An 18,716-nucleotide genomic window follows, 5' to 3' on the forward strand; every position below is an offset into this window, starting at 1 on the left:
AAAAGCTACACTATTCAAAACAGTATGGTATTAATCTAAGGATAAACAAATACATCAAATATACCTGAAAGAGAATAGAAACATAAATACATTTAGTAATTTGATTTTCAATTAACATGGCACCAATGGTGAAAGAAACAGCTTTTGAACAAATAGTGTCAGAACTACCAGACACTGATAAAAAAAAAAATTAAATATAATTTGAAAAGTTAATTCAAGATGGATCAGAGATCTCAATTTATCAGAACCAAAGTATGGATGTTTGAGGAACTTGAAATGGAGATGACTGGGCACCCTATGGCCCACAAGCAATTAAATAATCAAAAAAATTTTTTCTAACATAGTAACAAAACAATACTACGATGTTGAAGAAAAAACTTTCCCTGGATTAAACAATAACACTGAAAACATGAGTGAGATTTATGTTTTAATGTAATTTTACCAAGCCCCCTAGTTCAATGGGTTGCTGCAGTCAAAACGACAGATTATGATCAACTCAAATCAGAGATGTTTGATTCACCGACTTCAGTCATTCATCAAACACTGCTAAGTCCTGATGACAAACAAAAGTAAGGCCCAGTAAACCAATGATCACAGTATTATGTGACCATCACTATGACAAAGACTGAAACTCATGATGTTACCCTCATGATTCTCACCATTTCCAAGATGCAACTATCTGAGCAAACTAAAACTTGTAACTGAATGAGAGCAGTCCGCTCTGCAGGAAAATGATTTTATTGTACATTCCAATTCCTTAAAGTCACCTAAATTCGGTGGTGTGTTAATAAATGTTTAACATCAGTTGTGTTGGGGGGAGGGGAGGTCTGCTTAGTAGCACATAGCAATTTCCATGGTGTAAATACAGCCACTGTGACTTCACTGAACATCACTGAATGCAGAGTTGGGGAGAGGTGCACAGCTGTGTACCACACAATATCTCCATCATACAGACACAATTGATACAAATTACCTCAAGAGAACAGACAATAGTAAAACATGGTAACTAATATGGATCTGATGAGTTGGGTATTCTCATTACCCTTGCTTTTAATATAACTTATTTAAGTACTTAAAATAGATTTTTTTATAATGCTGTGTCTAGCAATCAGATCTTGAGTCAAAAATAGGACTGAATTTAACCCTAAGCATTCAAAATAGGGTAAGAGGTATAACCTTAAGACGCGCTCTACTTGCACAATCTTTTTTTTTTTTTTGCATGGGCTAAACAAAGTATCATTCCATTTGTGCCACTTTTTCAAAACCACCAAAATCGCAGTGGGAGCTGTGCCTTACATGCAAAATGACGCTTGCCAGGCGTCTGAGAGAACTCTCCAAAGAAACAAAGTAACCACCTTACTATCAAGCGGCCAGACCGCTTCCCAGATCAGGGACGCAAGGTCTGAGCTTCAGCTGCTGGGGGCGGTGCAGGAACCGGGAGTGAGCCCCACCCGCGGCAACACCCAGGGGCGGTTCGGCCCCAACCCAGCGGGTGACCTTGGGTGGGCCCTAGAAATGGCTGGGCCTTAGGCGAGGGCAGGGTGCCGCTTGGGCTCCAGGGAGACTTCGGTGGAGCCTGGCAAGCGCAGGGCCCTTCCTTTTCCGGAGCCCAAAGGGCGGCTCCCTGCGGGGCCTGCCCGCCCTTACCTTGACTTGACGCGGCCATTTCGGCGAGCTCGTCTCGCGAGGACACTCTCCCAGGCTCGGCGCGGACGCCCGTAACAGGGCGCGCTGTAATCGCCGCCGTAAGGTGGCTTCCGGCACGTGGAGCAGATGTTTCCATTCCCACGGCCGTGGCGGAAGTGGGCGGGCTAGGAGGGTGGTGGCCTTTCAACGCCCCCGCTTGCGTGCGCATCTGACGTCATAAGACTCCGCGGGCATAACAGACCTCCTCCCGCGGCACCGCCCAGCCGGTAGGCGCCCAGGTGCGCATGCGCAGGGAGGGGGCGGGGCTGCCAGGAATAGCGCGCGCGCGCGCAGAAAGGCGTCTGAGGTGCGGTCGCTCCGCCCGTTACGTGGCTCCCAGGCCTGGCACGTAAGGGCGGGTTGCGAATGTTTTAGCTATGCTATCTCTGTAAATAAAGGAGGCAGGCTCATCGTGCTTGCTCATGTAAACATTTAGCAAATACGTATGAATGCTGCCTACACGCCCCCGACGCTGTTCCAGTGGAAGAAGCCAGATATTTCGCAAAACAGTACAATCACAGTAACTAAGAGAAGCGCTGGAAAGACAGGAATTTATAAACTCGCAGTGCCTATCATGCGCTAGTGCACCGGTGAGATCAGTGGGCACATTTCTCCATGCCACTTTCAAGCCACTTCTCTCACAGTCAGTTTCATCCCAGTTAGTGGCAACCCACTGTTGCACTTGCTCAAGCCAAAAACCTCAGCGTTATTCATGCTATCCTTGCCCCCATGCAGTCTGTTCTTCCCATCACAGCCAGAAAGATCCGTCTAAAAGGTAATCCCGACCACGGTACCTCCTGTACTCGGAAACATGCCTTGCCTCCCCCCTGCCCTCAGTGTAAAAGCCAAAGTCCCTTTGTTATAACATGACCTCAGTGAGACCTTTCCAGACCATCCCCCTTTAAAATTGCCTCGTGGTACACCCCCCCCCCCCCACGCTGCCTTACCCTGCTTACTTTCCCTTTTTTTGCACGGCATTTATTTTACTTTCCAGAAACTGTGTAATGTATTTATCTGTTATTGTTGTCTCTGAGTTGTTTGGTTTTGTTTTTACTGCTGTGCACCTACTGCCGAGGTCAGTTTTCAGGGCAAACTGGGTAGTTGTGTGGTCTTGGGCAAGCTATTTAACCTCTCTGTGCAGTGTTGTAAGAATTAAATGTGACAGCGTGTGTAAAGTGCCTGGCAAAGAAGTTCTTATCAAACTGAATTGGAATGACCTGTCTACCTGTCTACCTTTCTCCCTTCTCCCCCATTGGACTGTGACTCCCAGAAAGCAGAAACTGAGTTTTATGCTCTCTGAGGAGTGGAAGCATAGCGTAGTGCCTCAGAGCAGGATTTCTGGAGCCGGATTACATGGTTTTGTATGCTACCACTTATTAGTTGTGTGGCCATAAGCAAATTGCCTGACCACTCTGTGCTTCAGTTTCCTCACCTGAGGAATGATGACAAGAATAGGAGCTGCATTAGAAAAGGGGCTTCTTCCTTCTTGTTTCCAGGCTGTATAATGACACCCCAATTACTCCCAAACTCATTCTTATTAGGGCAGGTCGGAGCTAATAAAATTCCCTGGACTCACAGTATAACATTTCTTATAGGAACCCTAATCAAGTTTGTTCTCATTAGCTCCTACTCTTTGAGGCCATAGAAAGGCCCTCACTCTATGTACTGTACATTTATCTGAGTAGGGTGCACTTATTGCTTAGGGTCTCTGCTCCAGTGGCTACATTTTTTTGTTTGTTTGCTTCGTGCATGGTCCAGGAATCAAACCTGGGTCTCCGTCATGAAAGGCGAGCGTTCTACTGCTGAAACACCCGTGCACACATAGTGGCCACGTTTTGATGTAAGATGATATATCCTATACCTGGGCCAGATGGAAACAGCCTGAAAAAAGGATCAGGTAACAATAATCCAAAATAAATAAACAATAAATTCAAGGTGTGTTCTAGTTTGCTAGCTGCCGGAATGCAATATACCAGAAACAGAATGGCTTTTAAAAAAGGGAATTTAATAAGTTGCTAGTTTACAATTCTAAGGCCGAGAAAATGTCCCAGTTAAAATAACTCTATAGAAATGTCCAATCAAAGGCATCCAGTGAAAGATAGCTTGGTTCAAGAAGGCTGATGAAGTTCAGGGTTTCTCTCTCAACTGAGAAGGCACATGGTGAAAACAGAGTTTCTCTCTCATCTGGGAAGGCACATGGTGAACACGGTCAGGGTTCCTCTCTCATCTGGAAGGGCACATGGCAAACACGGCATCATCTGCTAGTTTCTTCTCCTGGCTTCCTGTTTCATGAAGTTCCCTGGGAGACATTTTCCTTCTTCATCTCCAAAGGTCGCTGGCTGGTGGGCTCTGCTTCTTGTGGCTATGTCGTTCTGCTCTGCTCTCTCTGAATCTCCTTTTTTCCTCCAAAATGTTTCTGCTTTTATAGGACTCCAGAAACTTATCAAGACCCACCCAAATGGATGGAGACATGTCATCACCTAATCCAGTTTAACAACCACTCTTGATTAAATCACATCTTCAGGGAGATGATCTGATTACAGTTTCAAACATACAGTATTGAATAGGGATTATTCTGCCTTTATGAAATGGGATTTAGATTAAAACAAGGCTTTTCTAGGGGACATACATCTTTTCAAACCAGCACAAGGTGGTTATAAGTGCTATGGGAACAAATAAAGCAATGCGAGATATCAGTAGTTGGAGTAGAGAACTTACAATTTCAACATGGTGGTACATGTTTCAGTGCATTGAGGAGGCAAGTTTTGAGCAAGACTTGAAGGAGGTATAGAAGTAGAAATGTGAGGAGATCTGGGGGTAATGTTTCAGGTAGAGGAAATAACGAGTGCTAAGGTCTAAGGCAAGAATGTGATTGGTGTTTTGAGGATGTGCAAGGAGGTCAACCCAGCCAGAGTGCAGTGAGTGAAGGAGTTGGAGATGAAGCCATAGAAGCTGGGGGAAGGGGGTTGCACATCAAGGGATGCTCTAGGCAGTGGGAAAGACCTAGGATTTTACTGTGGGTGAGGTCAGAAACTATTGGAGGGTTTTGAGCACAGGAGTGATGTGCATTTTATAGTTTTAAAAAGTCATTTAGAAGGGCACATAGGTGGCTCAGTGGCAGAATGCTCACCTGCCATGCTGGAGACCCGGTTCAATTCCCAGACCAAGCACCCCCCCGCCCCCCAAAAATAGAAAAAGTCATTTAGTGATAGCTGTGTGAGGGGCAAGGGTAGAAGCAGGAAGACTATCAGAATAATGGTTATTCTTTGTGAAAGTGCTGTTGCTACAAAGGAAGAGGATTAGAGTAGGCTAGGAATTGAACAAATTGCCAATTTGTACAAATTCAAGCTCCCCTTTACCTTGACCTCTCCCTCCCTCTCTTCTCTCAAAGCTTCTGATTAAAGCAGCCTTTGGATGCCACTACTGCTGTCAGAGGTGAAAGGGTTAAGCTTTAACTCAGCCTCCTTTTTCCTACTTCAGTTCTTCCTGTGGCTGCTTTACCCTTGCCAAAAAGGAAGCAATCCTATCGGTTACTGCCTTAGTGCTGATGCTGCTGTCCCACCCAGAGAATAAAGTTACCTAAAGTTCTCTGGAAAAGTTTGGGACTTTTCACTAAATCACAGAAAATTTACCTTTTTTCCTAGGAACTAAAGATATTTTAGAGAAGAATTAATCTTTTTTATTTCTCCAGTTGAACATTTTCTAGCAATAAGAGCCATGCAAATTGAAGTCTCTGCCTGCTTCTTTTTTTGTCTCCTGCAATTCAGCTTTAGTACCACCAGAAAATACTACCTTGGCGCCGTGGAACTGTCCTGGGACTATATGCAAAGTGACCTGCTCAATGAACTGCACCTGGATAAAAGGTAAAGGCCTGGACATTCTACAGAGTCTGATCAGGGGCCAGGGTTGTGGGGATAAGACATCAGATTAGGATGGCTGTCATGCTAGTTATACCCAGAAAAAGCATTTCCAGGTTAGATATATAGGCACCAGTGTTCTTAGCACAAAAAGGTAAGTGGTTGCCAAGTGTCAATCATATTCACAGATCTGACCTGTTGATATTTGGTTCTGTTCTATCTAATGCTTCTTTGTCACATGCTGCCACTCTGTAGAAGTCTGGCAATGAGATCCACTAATATTAAATGCAAGTTTAAATCTTTTTTAGTTCTGCATGTTTGTGTGTATCATATCCTTGCCCAGATAAGTTTAGCCATGAGTTCAAAGCTATTCATCTTTTTTGTACTTTGATGCATTTTGGAGAGAGTAGATTATTACATAACCTTTTAAATACTATTTTCTATGGTTATCGGTTCATTTTATTTTATCTTTGCTTATTGAGTTGAATGCTGAAATAACTTACTTTGAATTTTGTTTTGTTTTCTGTAAATGTATATTATAAAGATTTAAACACAATGCATATACAGTGCAATGTATATATAAAATGTGGTCATGTCATACATACTTTAACCTTATTTTTCTTTCTGTTGGTTCTCCACTCTCCTCGCACATCAGTCCCTTTCCCACCTACTCCCACTCAAGTAACTCCAGGTGATGATATATATTTATGCACATACACACACACACACACACACACGTTAAATAAACGTTTTCTTGGTCATTTTTATTTTACAAGAATGGGATATTATACACATTTTTCTCACTCATCAACATCTAATAAATGCAAACTCCCTCCAAGTCAACTTTTATCTCCATTGGACAGATCCTCAGGAGTAGTACTGCTAGAACAAAGGGTGTATTTCCTTTTTAATTTTAATAGCTATTGCCAGATTGCTTTTCATAAAGCCAGAATTCTTCACACATTTCTACCATCAACATATGAGAGTGTCCTTCTCCTTGCATTCCCAGGAGCAATAAGTTTTATTTTGCTTTTTAATTTTTGCCCACCCAATGGGTGAAGAATAATATTGCACATTGTTTTGTGTTCTTTTATTTTTAATGATGTTGAGCATCTTATCAAATGTTTGTCAGTTATTGGATTTATTTATCTATTTTAAGATCTAACTTTTCATATGCTTTGCCCATTTTTCTTTGGGATGTTTGATTTTTTTAAATTATGAGTACCTTTTTAACTTTACAAGTATTAATCTTTTGTCATGTATACTGTAATTTCTCCCCGAATACAATGTTTGTCTCTTGACTTTATGACTTTTACTAAAAGAAGTTTTAATTTTCATCAAGTCAAATATATCTATCTTTTCTTACATATTTTTCCAATAAAAAGATTGTGAATCTAATTGAAATTTCATTATATTTATATATTAATTTTACTAATATGATGAAGTTAAGTAACTTCATTATTACCCCTAAGCATTTTATGCATGTCCTACTATTGTTAATAAAATAATTTTCTTATATTACCATTTTTAGGTTCTTAGTACCAAAACAGAGAAAAACTATTGATTTCTGTATTTTCATCTTGAAGCCAGACTACCTTTCCAAGTTCCCTTATTAATTCTAGTAGTTTTACACTAAGTCTCTATGGGTTTTTAATTATATCAACAACAAGATGATACAGATTTTACATTTTTCTAATGTTTATAACCAATTATTTTATTTTTCATGTTATTGAACTTATTAGAAAATATGAGAAAATGTTAAATAAATGGTGAAAGCGCACATCCCTGTCTATTCAATGATTTTATCTAAAATAGTATTGATATTTTGCTATTTAGAATAATATTTGTTTTTGGTAAATGGCTTTTGTTACTTCAATTCCCATTTGCCATAGAATTTTTGTTAAGATAGACTTTTTAGCATCTAACATTATCTGAAATTTCTTCTTTAATATACAAATAGATTTTGTTAGTTGATTTACTAACAGTTACTACCCTTACATTCTTGGAGTACAGTCTGCTATTCATATAATTTGAATATTTCTGGGTTCTATGTGCTAATATTTCTTTATAAACTGTGTGCCTTTATTATGTAGGTTTGATATATATCTTTATTTTTACTCTTATTATTAGGTTTTAAAATTAAAATTTTGTTGGCTCCATAAAATGAATTGATGAACACTCCATATTTTTCTATGGCCTAGAATAGGTCAAATAACAGAATGATCTTTTCTTTAAAAGTCACATAAATCTCGTTTATGAATCCATTTGGTTATGAATCCATTTATTCCTAAGTGACATTGCAATATCTTCAATCACTTTTCCAGGCTTTTCTCTGATATTAGTCAATTCAAGTTTTCAACTTCTATTGGGTTCACTTTTAATAATTTTATACCTTTCTAGGAAATAATTTATTTTTCTAACTTTGTTGCTATACTGTTGTATATAGCACTCTCTCATGATTCTTTTACGTCACATTATCTGTAGTTATGTCCCATTTCTTATTCCTAAGCTCCTCTATATTTGCTATTTATCCTTTGCTTTTTGTTAGCGTCAACTTTTGCAATTCTACCAAAAAAAAAAAAAAATCTTCTGAGGCTTTAATAGGAATTTCACTGGAATTCTACATCAATTTAGGTAGAAATGTTATTTAACAACATTGAGTCTTCCTATAAATGAAATGAATATCTATTTACTTAGGTCTTTACTTTCTCTCAGCAATATTTTGTAGTTTTCAGCATTTAGATATCTATTAAGATATGTTAAGCCTTTGCTGGCTTCACCCTTCTTTCCTAGGTACCATTGACATTCAGCTTCTGGCTGCTCCCTCTGGCTTTCTCTGACCTCCCCCATAAGGCCTTTAGTAATAGAATGCATAAATAAATTATGGTATAGGTAGGCAATTCAATATTACACGGAAAAGAAACTGAATAAATCCATGATATTTTTTACATGGAGGAACTCTCTAGATGTTGTAGTAACAAATAATAAAACCAACTCCTAAAAAATGTACACAATGTGATTCTTTCACATATAAAGAAAATCAATAGATACTGTTAAGTATACATAAACAAGCAGTAAATCTATAACAAAAACCAAGATAATTATTTCTATTAAATCTAGGATTGTGGTTACCTCTAGAGGAGGATGGAGATTGCAATTGGAAAAGTTGCAATGGAGGAGACAATTTCAGATATTTTTTTTAGAAGTCTTTCAAAATGATTAGTAATTGATTGTACTGTATAACCAATACCTCTCCCTTGGAAATGTAGAACAACTTGCTTTTAACTATGTTTGCCTCTATTCTTGCCTTCCTCAGTTACATTAAGTCCACAATAAACATTATAAAATATACATAAAATTTTGTTTGATAAAGATATTTCAACAGCTTCCCATTTCCCATAGGAAAAGGGTAAGCATATTAGCATAGCATAATATGTCCTCAATAGTCTGACCCCTCCTAACAAATTCTCCATTTGTTATCTGATACCTGTTTACATATTCCTTGTTGTTTCAAGGCTCTAATTATACTAATTTGGTATTTTAAACTTCCTGAAATTTCCATCCCACCCTATTTTTAAATTTGTATCTATCTGATGAATATGCAACTATGTGATGATATTGTGAATTACTGATTATACATGTAGAACGGAATGATCAAAATAGGAATGTTTGCGTTTGCTTGGTGTTTTTTGGTATTTAAAAAAAAATAAAAAGATTTATATCTATCCCCATGCTTGGCTTCTCTTTGAAATGGTTTTTGTCTTTTTACATGGAAAATTACTTTTCCAATAGGAGGCCTTCAGGATCACTGACGAGAGCTGGGGATCCCTTCTGTATGTTCTATAGCTCTCTGGGTGCCACCATCTTATAGATCTTATGAACTTGGATCACTGTGTACACGGTTCTTATCATACACTATCCAATATTCCTTTTTTACTTATTTATTTATTTGTTTGTTCAACATACAAACACAAACATTCTTACCATATGATCATTCCATTCTTGTTATATAATCAATAACTCACACTATCATCACACAGTTGCATATTCATCATGATCAATTCTTAGAACATTTGCATCAATTCAGAAGAAGAAATAAAAAGACAACAGAAAAAAAATTATACATTTCCCTTTTCCCTCCCTTTCATTGATCACCAGCATTTCAATCTAAATTTATTTTAACATTTGTTCCTCCTATTATTTATTTATTTTTAATCCATATGTTTTACTTGTTTGTCAATAAGGTAGATAAAAGAAGCATCAGATGCAAGGTTTTCACATCACACAGTCACACTGAGAAAGCTATATCATTATGCAATCATCTTCAAGAAACATGGCTACTGGAACACAGCTCTAAATTTTCAGGCAGTTCCCTCCATCTTCTCCATTACACCTTAACTAAAAAGGTAATATCTATATAATGTGTAAGAATAACCTCCAGGATAACCTCTTGACTCTGTTTGAAATCTCTCAGCCATTAACACTTTATTTTGTCTCATTTCACTCTTCCACTTTTTGGTTAAGAAGGTTTTCTCAATCCCTTGATGCTGAGTCCCAGCTCATTCTAGGATTTCTGTCCCGCGTTGACAGGAAGGTCCACACCCCTGGGAGTTATGTCCCACGTAGAGAGGGTGAGGGCAGTGAGTTTGCTTGTTGTGTTGGGTGGAGAGAGAGAAGCCACACCTGAGCAACAAAAGAGGTTCTCTGGGGGTGACTCTTAGGCCTAATTTTAAGTAGGCTTAGCCCATCCTTTGTGGGGTTAAGTTTCACATGAACAAACCCCCAGACTGGTGACTCAGCCTATAGCTTTGGTTGTCCACACTGCTTGTGAGAATATCAAGAATTCAAGTTGGGGAAGTTGAATTTTCCCCCTTTCTAACCATTTGCAAACAGACTTTGCAAATACTGTTTTATTCACTGTTCATATCACTCTGGGATTTATCGGGGCATCACTCTGGACAAACCAACAAAATTTCATGCCCCACTCAAGGTTCCATGTACTTATGGTGTTTAATTAAGCTGTCTACATAAGTTATGTTAGGAAATGCAATAGTCAAAATATAAATTTTGTACCAAATAAACGTTTTTTGCTTTAGTTTCACACATAAGTTAAAATTTTAAAATATTAATTGCCATCTATTTTCAACACCCTGCAGTAATGACATTCCTTTGTTCTTCCTCATGCAAAAACATTTTTAAAATTTGTACATTTAGTCACTATCATTATACACTCTAGGCATTCCTAGATTATACCATCTGAGTCATTATCATCTATCTTTCTTTCTGATTTCATTTATGTCCCCAGCCCTCCTCCCTCTATCATTCTCACATTCAGCTTCATTCAGTGTTTTAACATAATTGTATTACAGTTATGTAGTATTGTGCTATCCATTTCTGAGTTTTTACAATTAGTCCTGTTGCACAATCTGTATCCCTTCAGCTCCAATTACCCAATATCTTACCCTATTTCTATCTCCTGATGGTCTCTGTTACCAATGAAACATTCCAAGTTTATTCACTAATGTCAGTTCATATCAGTGAGACCATACAGTATTTTTCCTTTTGTTTCTGGCTAATCTCACTCAGTGTAATATCCCTAACGTCCATCCCTGTTGTTACATACTTCATTACTTTATTCTGTCTTACAGCTGCATAATATTCCATCATATGTATATACCACAGTTTGTTCAGCCCCTCAAGTGTTTATGGATGTTTTGGCTGTTTCCAGTGCTTGACAATTGTAAATAATGTTGCTATAAACATTGATGTGCAGATGTCCATTTGTGACCTTGCCCTCATATCCTCTGAGTAGATACCTAGCAATGGTATTGCCGTATCATGTGACAATTCTATACTTAGCTTCCTAAGGAACCGCCAAACTGCCTTCCACAGCGGTTGTACCATTTCACATTCCCACCAAGAGTGGATAAGTGTGCCTCCTTTTCCACATCCTCTCCAGCACTTGTTTTCTGTTTTATTGATAATGGCCATTCTGGTGGGTGTGACATGATATCTCATTGTAGTTTTGATTTGCATTTCCCTAATAGCCAGGGAAGTCGAGAATCTTTTCATGTGCCTTGGCCATTTGTATTTCCTCTTCTGAGAAGTGTCTGTTCAAGTCTTTTGCCTATTTTGTAACTGGGTTGTCTGTCTTTTTGTTGTTGAGTTGAACAATCTCTTTATATATTCTGGATACTGGAACTTTATCTGATATATCAGTTCCAAATATTGTCTCCAAGTGTGTAGGCTGTCTTTATACTTTCTTGACAAAGTCTTTGATGCACAGAAGTGTTTAATTTTGAGGCGTTACCATTTATTTATTTATTTTGTCAATGCTCATGCTTTGAGTGTAAGGTCTAGGAAACCACCTCCTATTATAAGATTTACAAGATATTTCCCTACATTTTCTTCTAACAGTTTTATGGTCTTAGATCTAATGTTTAGGTCTTTGATCTGTTTTGAGTTAATTTTTGTATACAGTGTGAGATATGGATCCTCTTTCATTCTTTGCATGTGGATATCCAGTTCTCTAGGCACCATTTATTGAAGACACTGTTCTGTCCCAGGTGAGTTGGCTTAACTGCCTTATCAAAGATCAATTGTCGACTTCCGGAGAAGTAAGGTGTGCATGTCTTAGTTCCTCCTCCAGAACGACTACTAAATAACTAGAAACAGTACAGAACAGCTCCCGGAGCCATGACAGAGATCGGACACACAGTGTACCCCAGTCTGGAACGGCTGGACCGGTACGAGACTCCGCTGCGGTGAGGTGCCCGAGCGGCACGTGCTTCCTTGGGCCATGGTGGCCAGCGACCGGCGCCCCTCCCACACACGCGGCTTCCTGGGCTGGCTGGGAGCCTAGGATCGGCGGTTTCCCAAGCCGCGGCGGCCGGCGACCGACGCCCTTCTCACACACGCAGCTTCCTGGGCCGGCTGGGAGCCTCGGATCAGCAGTTCCCCAAGCCGCGGTGGCCGGCAACCCTCTCCCACAGGCGGCTTCCTGGAGGGAAAGGAAAGAGTTTCCAACAGTGGTAGAGACTGAGTCCAACCTAACACCAATAGTGGCATTAATGAACAACTTCTGACTACTAAAAATAGGCCCTCAGCTCAGGCGAAACTGATCAAGGTGGAAGTCGCCTATTGGACTAACTGCAAAAGAGGAAAGGGGGCAAAACACAGCCTTCTGTGGCTGTTTCTGTGGAGGCTTGGTTGCCTCTGGGCTCAGCGCTGGGATTACACAGGTTGCAACTGCCCTGAACGCAGAAACAGGCTGCTTTCAGGGCTCTCTACCACCTGAACCTTCCCCGCGGGAGGGGTGAAACGCAACTCAGGTGGAATCCCTCTCTCAAGGAATTCAGATCCCAGGACTTCACAATTTGAAGCCATTAAAACCAGCCTACAACCTTTCCTCTGTCTCCACCACACACCCAGCAGCGAGAGTCTTCCAAAGTTAAAGGAGCCACAACATCTTTTGCTGGTGGGACCCGCAGACAGACAAGCACCACATACTGGGCAGGATAAGAAAAACAGAGCCCAGAGACTTCACAGGAAAGTCTTTCAACCTGCTGGGTCCAACACTCAGGGAAATCTGATTAAATGCCCAAATGCCAGCAAAAAATGACAAATCACACCAGGAAAATTGAAGATATGGCCCAGTCAAAGGAACAAACCAATAGCTCAAATGAGATACAGGAGCTGAGACAACTAATTCTGAATATACGAACAGAAATGGAAAACCTCATCCAAAACCAAATCAATAAATTGAGGGAGGACATGAAGAAGACAAGGGATGAACAAAAAGAAGAAATGGAAAGTCTGAAAAAACAAATCACAGAACTTATGGGAATGAAAGATACAGTAGAACAGATGAAAAAAACAATAGAAACCTACAGTGGTAGATTTCAAGAGACAGAGGTTAGAATTAGTGAACTGGAGGATGGAACATCTGAAATCCAATAAGAAACAGAAACTATAAGGAAAGAATGGAAAAATTTGAGCAGGGGCTCAGGGAATTTAATGATAATATGAAGTGCACAAATATACATGTTGTGGGTGTCCCAGAAGGAGAAGAGAAGGGAAAAGGAGGAGAAAAACTAATGGAAGAAATTATCACTGAAAATTTCCCAAATCTTATGAAAGACCTAAATTTACAGATCCAAGAAGTGCAGCGCACCCCAAAGAGAATAGACCCAAATAGGCGTTCTCCAAGACACTTACTAGTTAGAATGTCAGAGGTCAAAGAGGAAGAGAGGATCTTGAAAGCAGCAAGAGAAAAACAATCCATCACATACAAGGGAAACCCAATAAGACTATGTGTAGATTTCTCAGCAGAAACCATGGAAGCAAGAAGACAGTGGGATGATATATTTAAATTACTAAAAGAAAAAACTGCCAACCAAGACTTCTATATCCAGCAAAATTGTCCTTCAAAAATGAGGGGCAAATTAAAACATTTTCAGACAAAAAGTCACTGAGAGAATTTGTGACCAAGAGACCAGCTCTGCAAGAAATACTAAAGGGAGCACTAGAGCCAGATACGAAAAGACAGAAGAGAGAGGTATGGAAAAGAGTGTAGAAAGAAGGAAAATCAGATATGATATATATAATACAAAAGGCAAAATGATAGAGGAAAGTTCTACCCAAACAGTAATAACACTAAATGTTAATGGACTGAATTCCCCAATCAAAAGACATAGACTGGCAGAATGGATTAAAAAACAGGATCCTTCTATATGCTGTCTACAGGAAACACATCTTAGACCCAAAGATAAACATAGGTTGAAAGTGAAAGGTTGGGAAAAGATATTTCATGCAAATAACAACCAGAAAAGAGCAGGAGTAGCTATACTAATATCCAACAAATTAGACTTCAAATGTAAAACAGTTAAAAGAGACAAAGAAGGATACTATCTACTAATAAAAGGAACAATTAAACAAGAAGACATAACAATCATAAATATTTACGCACTGAATCAGAATGCCCCAAAATACATGAGGAATACACTGCAATTACTGAAAAGGGAAATAGGCACATCTACCATAATAGTTGGAGACTTCAATTCCCCACTCTCATCAATGGACAGAACATCTAGACAGAGGATCAATAAAGAAACAGAGAATTTGAATATTACAATAAGTGAGCTAGACTTAACAGACATTTATAGGACATTACACCCCACAACAGCAGGATACACCTTTTTCTCAAGTGCTCATGGATCATTCTCAAAGATAGACCATATGCTGGGTCACAAAGCAAGTCTCAACAAATTTAAAAAGATTGAAATCATACACAACACTTTCTCGGATCTTAAAGGAATGAAGTTGGAACTCAATAATAGGCAGAGTGCCAGAAAATTCACAAATACGTGGAGGCTCAACAACACACTCTTAAACAACCAGTGGGTCAAGGAAGAAATTACAAGAGAAATTAGTAAATATCTCGAGGCGAATGAAAATGAAAACACAATATATCAAAACCTATGGGACGCAGCAAAGGCAGTGCTAAGAGGGAAATTTATTGTCCTAAATGCCTATATCAGAAAAGAAGAAAGGGCAAAAATTCAGGAATTAACTGTCCACTTGGAAGAACTGCAGAAAGAACAGCAAACTAACCTCAAAGCAAGCAAAAGGAAAGAAATAACAAAGATTAGACCAGAAATAAATGAAATTGAGGACATGAAAACAATAGAGAAAATCAAGAAGACCAGAAGTTGGTTCTATGAGAAAATCAACAAGATTGATGGGCCCTTAGCAAGATTGACAAAAAGAAGAAGAGAGAGGATGCAAATAAATAAGATCAGAAATGGAAGAGGAGACATAACCACTGACCTCACAGAAATAAAGGAGGTAATAACAGGATACTATGAACAACTTTATGCTAATAAATACAACAATGTAGATGAAATGGACAAGTTCCTAAAAAGACATGACCAACCAACTTTGACTCAAGAAAAAATAGATGACCTCAACAAACCAATCACAAGTAAAGAAATTGAATCAGTCATTCAAAAGTTTCCCAAAAAGAAAAGTCCAGGACCAGACGGCTTGACATGTGAATTCTAACAAACATTCCAGAAAGAATTAGTACCAACTCTGCTCAAACTCTTCAAAAATATTGAAGTGGAAGGAAAGCTACCTAATTCATTCTATGAAGCCAACATCACCCTCATACCAAAACCAGGCAAAGATATTACAAAAAAAAGAAAACTACAGACCAATCTCTCTAATGAATATAGATGCAAAAATCCTCAACAAAATTCTAGCAAATCAAATCCAGCAACACATTAAAAGAATTATACATCATGACCAAGTAGGATTCATCCCAGGTATGCAAGGATGGTTCAACATAAGAAAATCAATTAATGTAATACACCATATCAACAAATCAAAGCAGAAAAATTACATGATCATCTCAATTGATGCAGAGAAGGCATTTGAGAAGATTCAACATCCTTTCCTGTTGAAAACACTTCAAAGGATAGGAATACAAGGGAACTTCCTTAAAATGAGAGAGGGAATATATGAAAAACCCACAGCTAATATCATCCTCAATGGGAAAAATTGAAAACTTTCCCCCTAAGATCAGGAACAAGACAAGGATGTCCACCATCACCACTATTATTCAACATCGTGTTGGAGGTTCTAGCCAGAGCAATTAGAAAGAAAAAGAAATACAAGGCATCAAAATTGGAAAGAAAACAGTAAAACTATCACTGTTTGCAGACGATATGATACTATACATCGAAAACCCGGAAAAATCCACAACAAAACTACTAGAGCTAATAAATGAGTACAGCAAAGTAGCAGGTTACAAGATCACCATTCAAAAATCTGTAGTGTTTCTATACACTAGCAATGAACAAGCTGAGGGGGAAATCAAGAAACGAATTCCATTTACAATTGCAACTAAAAGAATAAAATACTTAGGAATAAATTTAACTAAAGAGACAAAAGACCTATACAAAGAAAACTACAAAAAACTGTTAAAAGAAATCACAGAAGACCTAAATAGATGGAAGGGCATACCATTTTCATGGATTGGAAGACTAAATATAGTTAAGATGTCAATTCTACCTAAATTGATTTACAGATTCAACGCAATACCAATCAAAATCCCAACAACTTATTTTTCAGTAATAGAAAAATCAATAAGCAAATTGATCTGGAATGGCAGGGTGCACCGAATTGCTAAAAGTATCTTGAGGAAAAAAAACGAAGCTGGAGGTCTCACGCTGCCGGACTTTAAGGCCTATTATGAAGCCACAGTGGTCAAAACAGCATAGTACTGGCATAAAGATAGATATATCGACCAATGGAATCGAATAGAGTGCTCAGATATAGACCCTCTCATCCATGGACATTTGATCTTTGATAAGGCAGTCAAGCCAACTCACCTGGGACAGAACAGTCTCTTCAATAAATGGTGCCTAGAGAACTGGATATCCATATGCAAAAGAATGAAAGAGGACCCGTATCTCACACCCTATACAAAAGTTAACTCAAAATGGATCAAAGATCTAAACATTAGGTCTAAGACCATAAAACAGTTAGAGGAAAATGTAGGGAGATATCTTATGAATCTTACAATTGGAGGCAGTTTTCTGGACCGTAAACCTAAAGCAAGAGCACTGAAGAAAGAAATAAATAAATGGGAGCTCCTCAAAATTAAACACTTTTGTGCATCAAAGAACTTCATCAAGAAAGTAGAAAGACAGCCTACACAATGGGAGACAATATTTGGAAACGACATATCAGATAAAGGTCTAGTATCCAGAATTTATAAAGAGATTGTTCAACTCAACAACAAAAAGACAGCCAACCCAATTACAAAATGGGGAAAAGACTTGAACAGACACCTCTCAGAAGAGGAAATACAAATGGCCAAAAGGCACATGAAGAGATGCTCAACGTCCCTGGCCATTACAGAAATGCAAATCAAAACCACAATGAGATATCATCTCACACCCACCAGAATGGCCATTATCAACAAAACAAACAATGACAAGTGCTGGAGAGGATGCGGAGAAAGAGGCACACTTATCCACTGTTGGTGGGAATGTCAAACAGTGCAACCACTGTGGAAGGCAGTTTGGCGGTTCCTCAAAAAGCTGAATATAGAATTGCCATACGACCCAGCAATACCATTGCTGGGTATCTACTCAAAGGACTTAAGGGCAAAGACACAAATGGACATTTGCACACCAGTGTTTATAGCAGCATTATTTACAATTGCAAAGAGATGGAAACAGCCAAAATGTCCATCAACAGACGAGTGGCTAAACAAACTGTGGTATATACATACGATGGAATATTATGCATCTCTAAGACAGAATAAACTTATGAAGTATGTAATAACATGGATGGACCTAGAGAACTTTATGCTGAGTGAGACTAGCCAAAAACTAAAGGACAAATACTGTATGGTCCCACTGATGTGAACCGACATTAGAGAATAAACTTGGAATATGTCATTGGTAACAGAGACCATCAGGAGTTAGAAATAAGGTAAGATAATGGGTAATTGGAGCTGAAGGGATACAGACTGTGCAACAGGACTGGATACAAAAACTCAAAAATGGACAGCACAATACTACCTAATTGTAATGTAATTATGTTAAAACACTGAATGAAGCTGCATCTGAGCTATAGTTTTTTATATATATATATTTTTTTATTTTTTCTCTCTGTTATCATTTTATTTCTTTTTCTGTTGTCTTGCTATTTCTTTTTCTAAATCGATGCAAATGTACTAAGAAATGATGATCATACATCTATGTGATGATATTAAGAATTACTGATTGTATATGTAGAATGGAATGATTTCTAAATGTTGTGTTAATTTTTTTTAATTAATAAAAAAATATATTCAATACGATTCAACTGGGATAGTCCTTCCATAAGACTATCAAACAATTGGTCACATGCTAATTTATCCAGATTTTTTGAATAAGTTTCTTGAATTTTTTTGCAAGTCTATGATATGAACAGTTACATTATCATGATTAAGTAAATGTTTTTTAACTTTTTCCCAAAAAAAAAATCAATTGTCCATAGATGAGAGGGTCTATGTCTGAACACTATTGATTCCATTGGTCAGTATATCTATCTTTATGCCAGTACCATGTTGTTTTAACCACTGTATTTCATAATATGCCTTAAAATCAGGTAGCATGA

The 18,716-nt window shown here is 38.4% G+C and overlaps 2 protein-coding genes across 5 annotated transcripts in view; one reads left to right on the forward strand and one right to left on the reverse strand.

The window, feature by feature from the left end:
- The window catches only part of FUNDC2 (FUN14 domain containing 2), a 52,920-nt gene extending 51,079 nt beyond the window's left edge, over positions 1–1,841 (reverse strand). Inside the window, exon 1 of the mRNA XM_077144783.1 lies at positions 1,648–1,841. Within this exon, the coding sequence (XP_077000898.1) occupies positions 1,648–1,783 (136 nt within the window). The 5' untranslated portion in view covers positions 1,784–1,841. The remainder of the gene's footprint in view (positions 1–1,647) is intronic.
- A 385-nt stretch (positions 1,842–2,226) lies between these two features.
- The window catches only part of F8 (coagulation factor VIII), a 298,778-nt gene continuing 282,288 nt past the window's right edge, over positions 2,227–18,716 (forward strand). For 3 of the 4 annotated variants that reach the window (XM_077144780.1, XM_077144778.1, XM_077144779.1), the window contains exon 1: positions 5,208–5,549. In XM_077144780.1, coding sequence (XP_077000895.1) covers positions 5,404–5,549 — 146 coding nt within the window. In that variant the 5' untranslated portion in view covers positions 5,208–5,403. Of the gene's footprint in view, positions 2,462–5,207; positions 5,550–18,716 lie in introns of those variants that run through there. The other variant, XM_077144781.1, reaches the window with a different exon arrangement.

The sequence above is a fragment of the Tamandua tetradactyla genome, chromosome X, assembly GCF_023851605.1.
Source record: "Tamandua tetradactyla isolate mTamTet1 chromosome X, mTamTet1.pri, whole genome shotgun sequence".
NCBI lineage: Eukaryota > Metazoa > Chordata > Mammalia > Pilosa > Myrmecophagidae > Tamandua > Tamandua tetradactyla.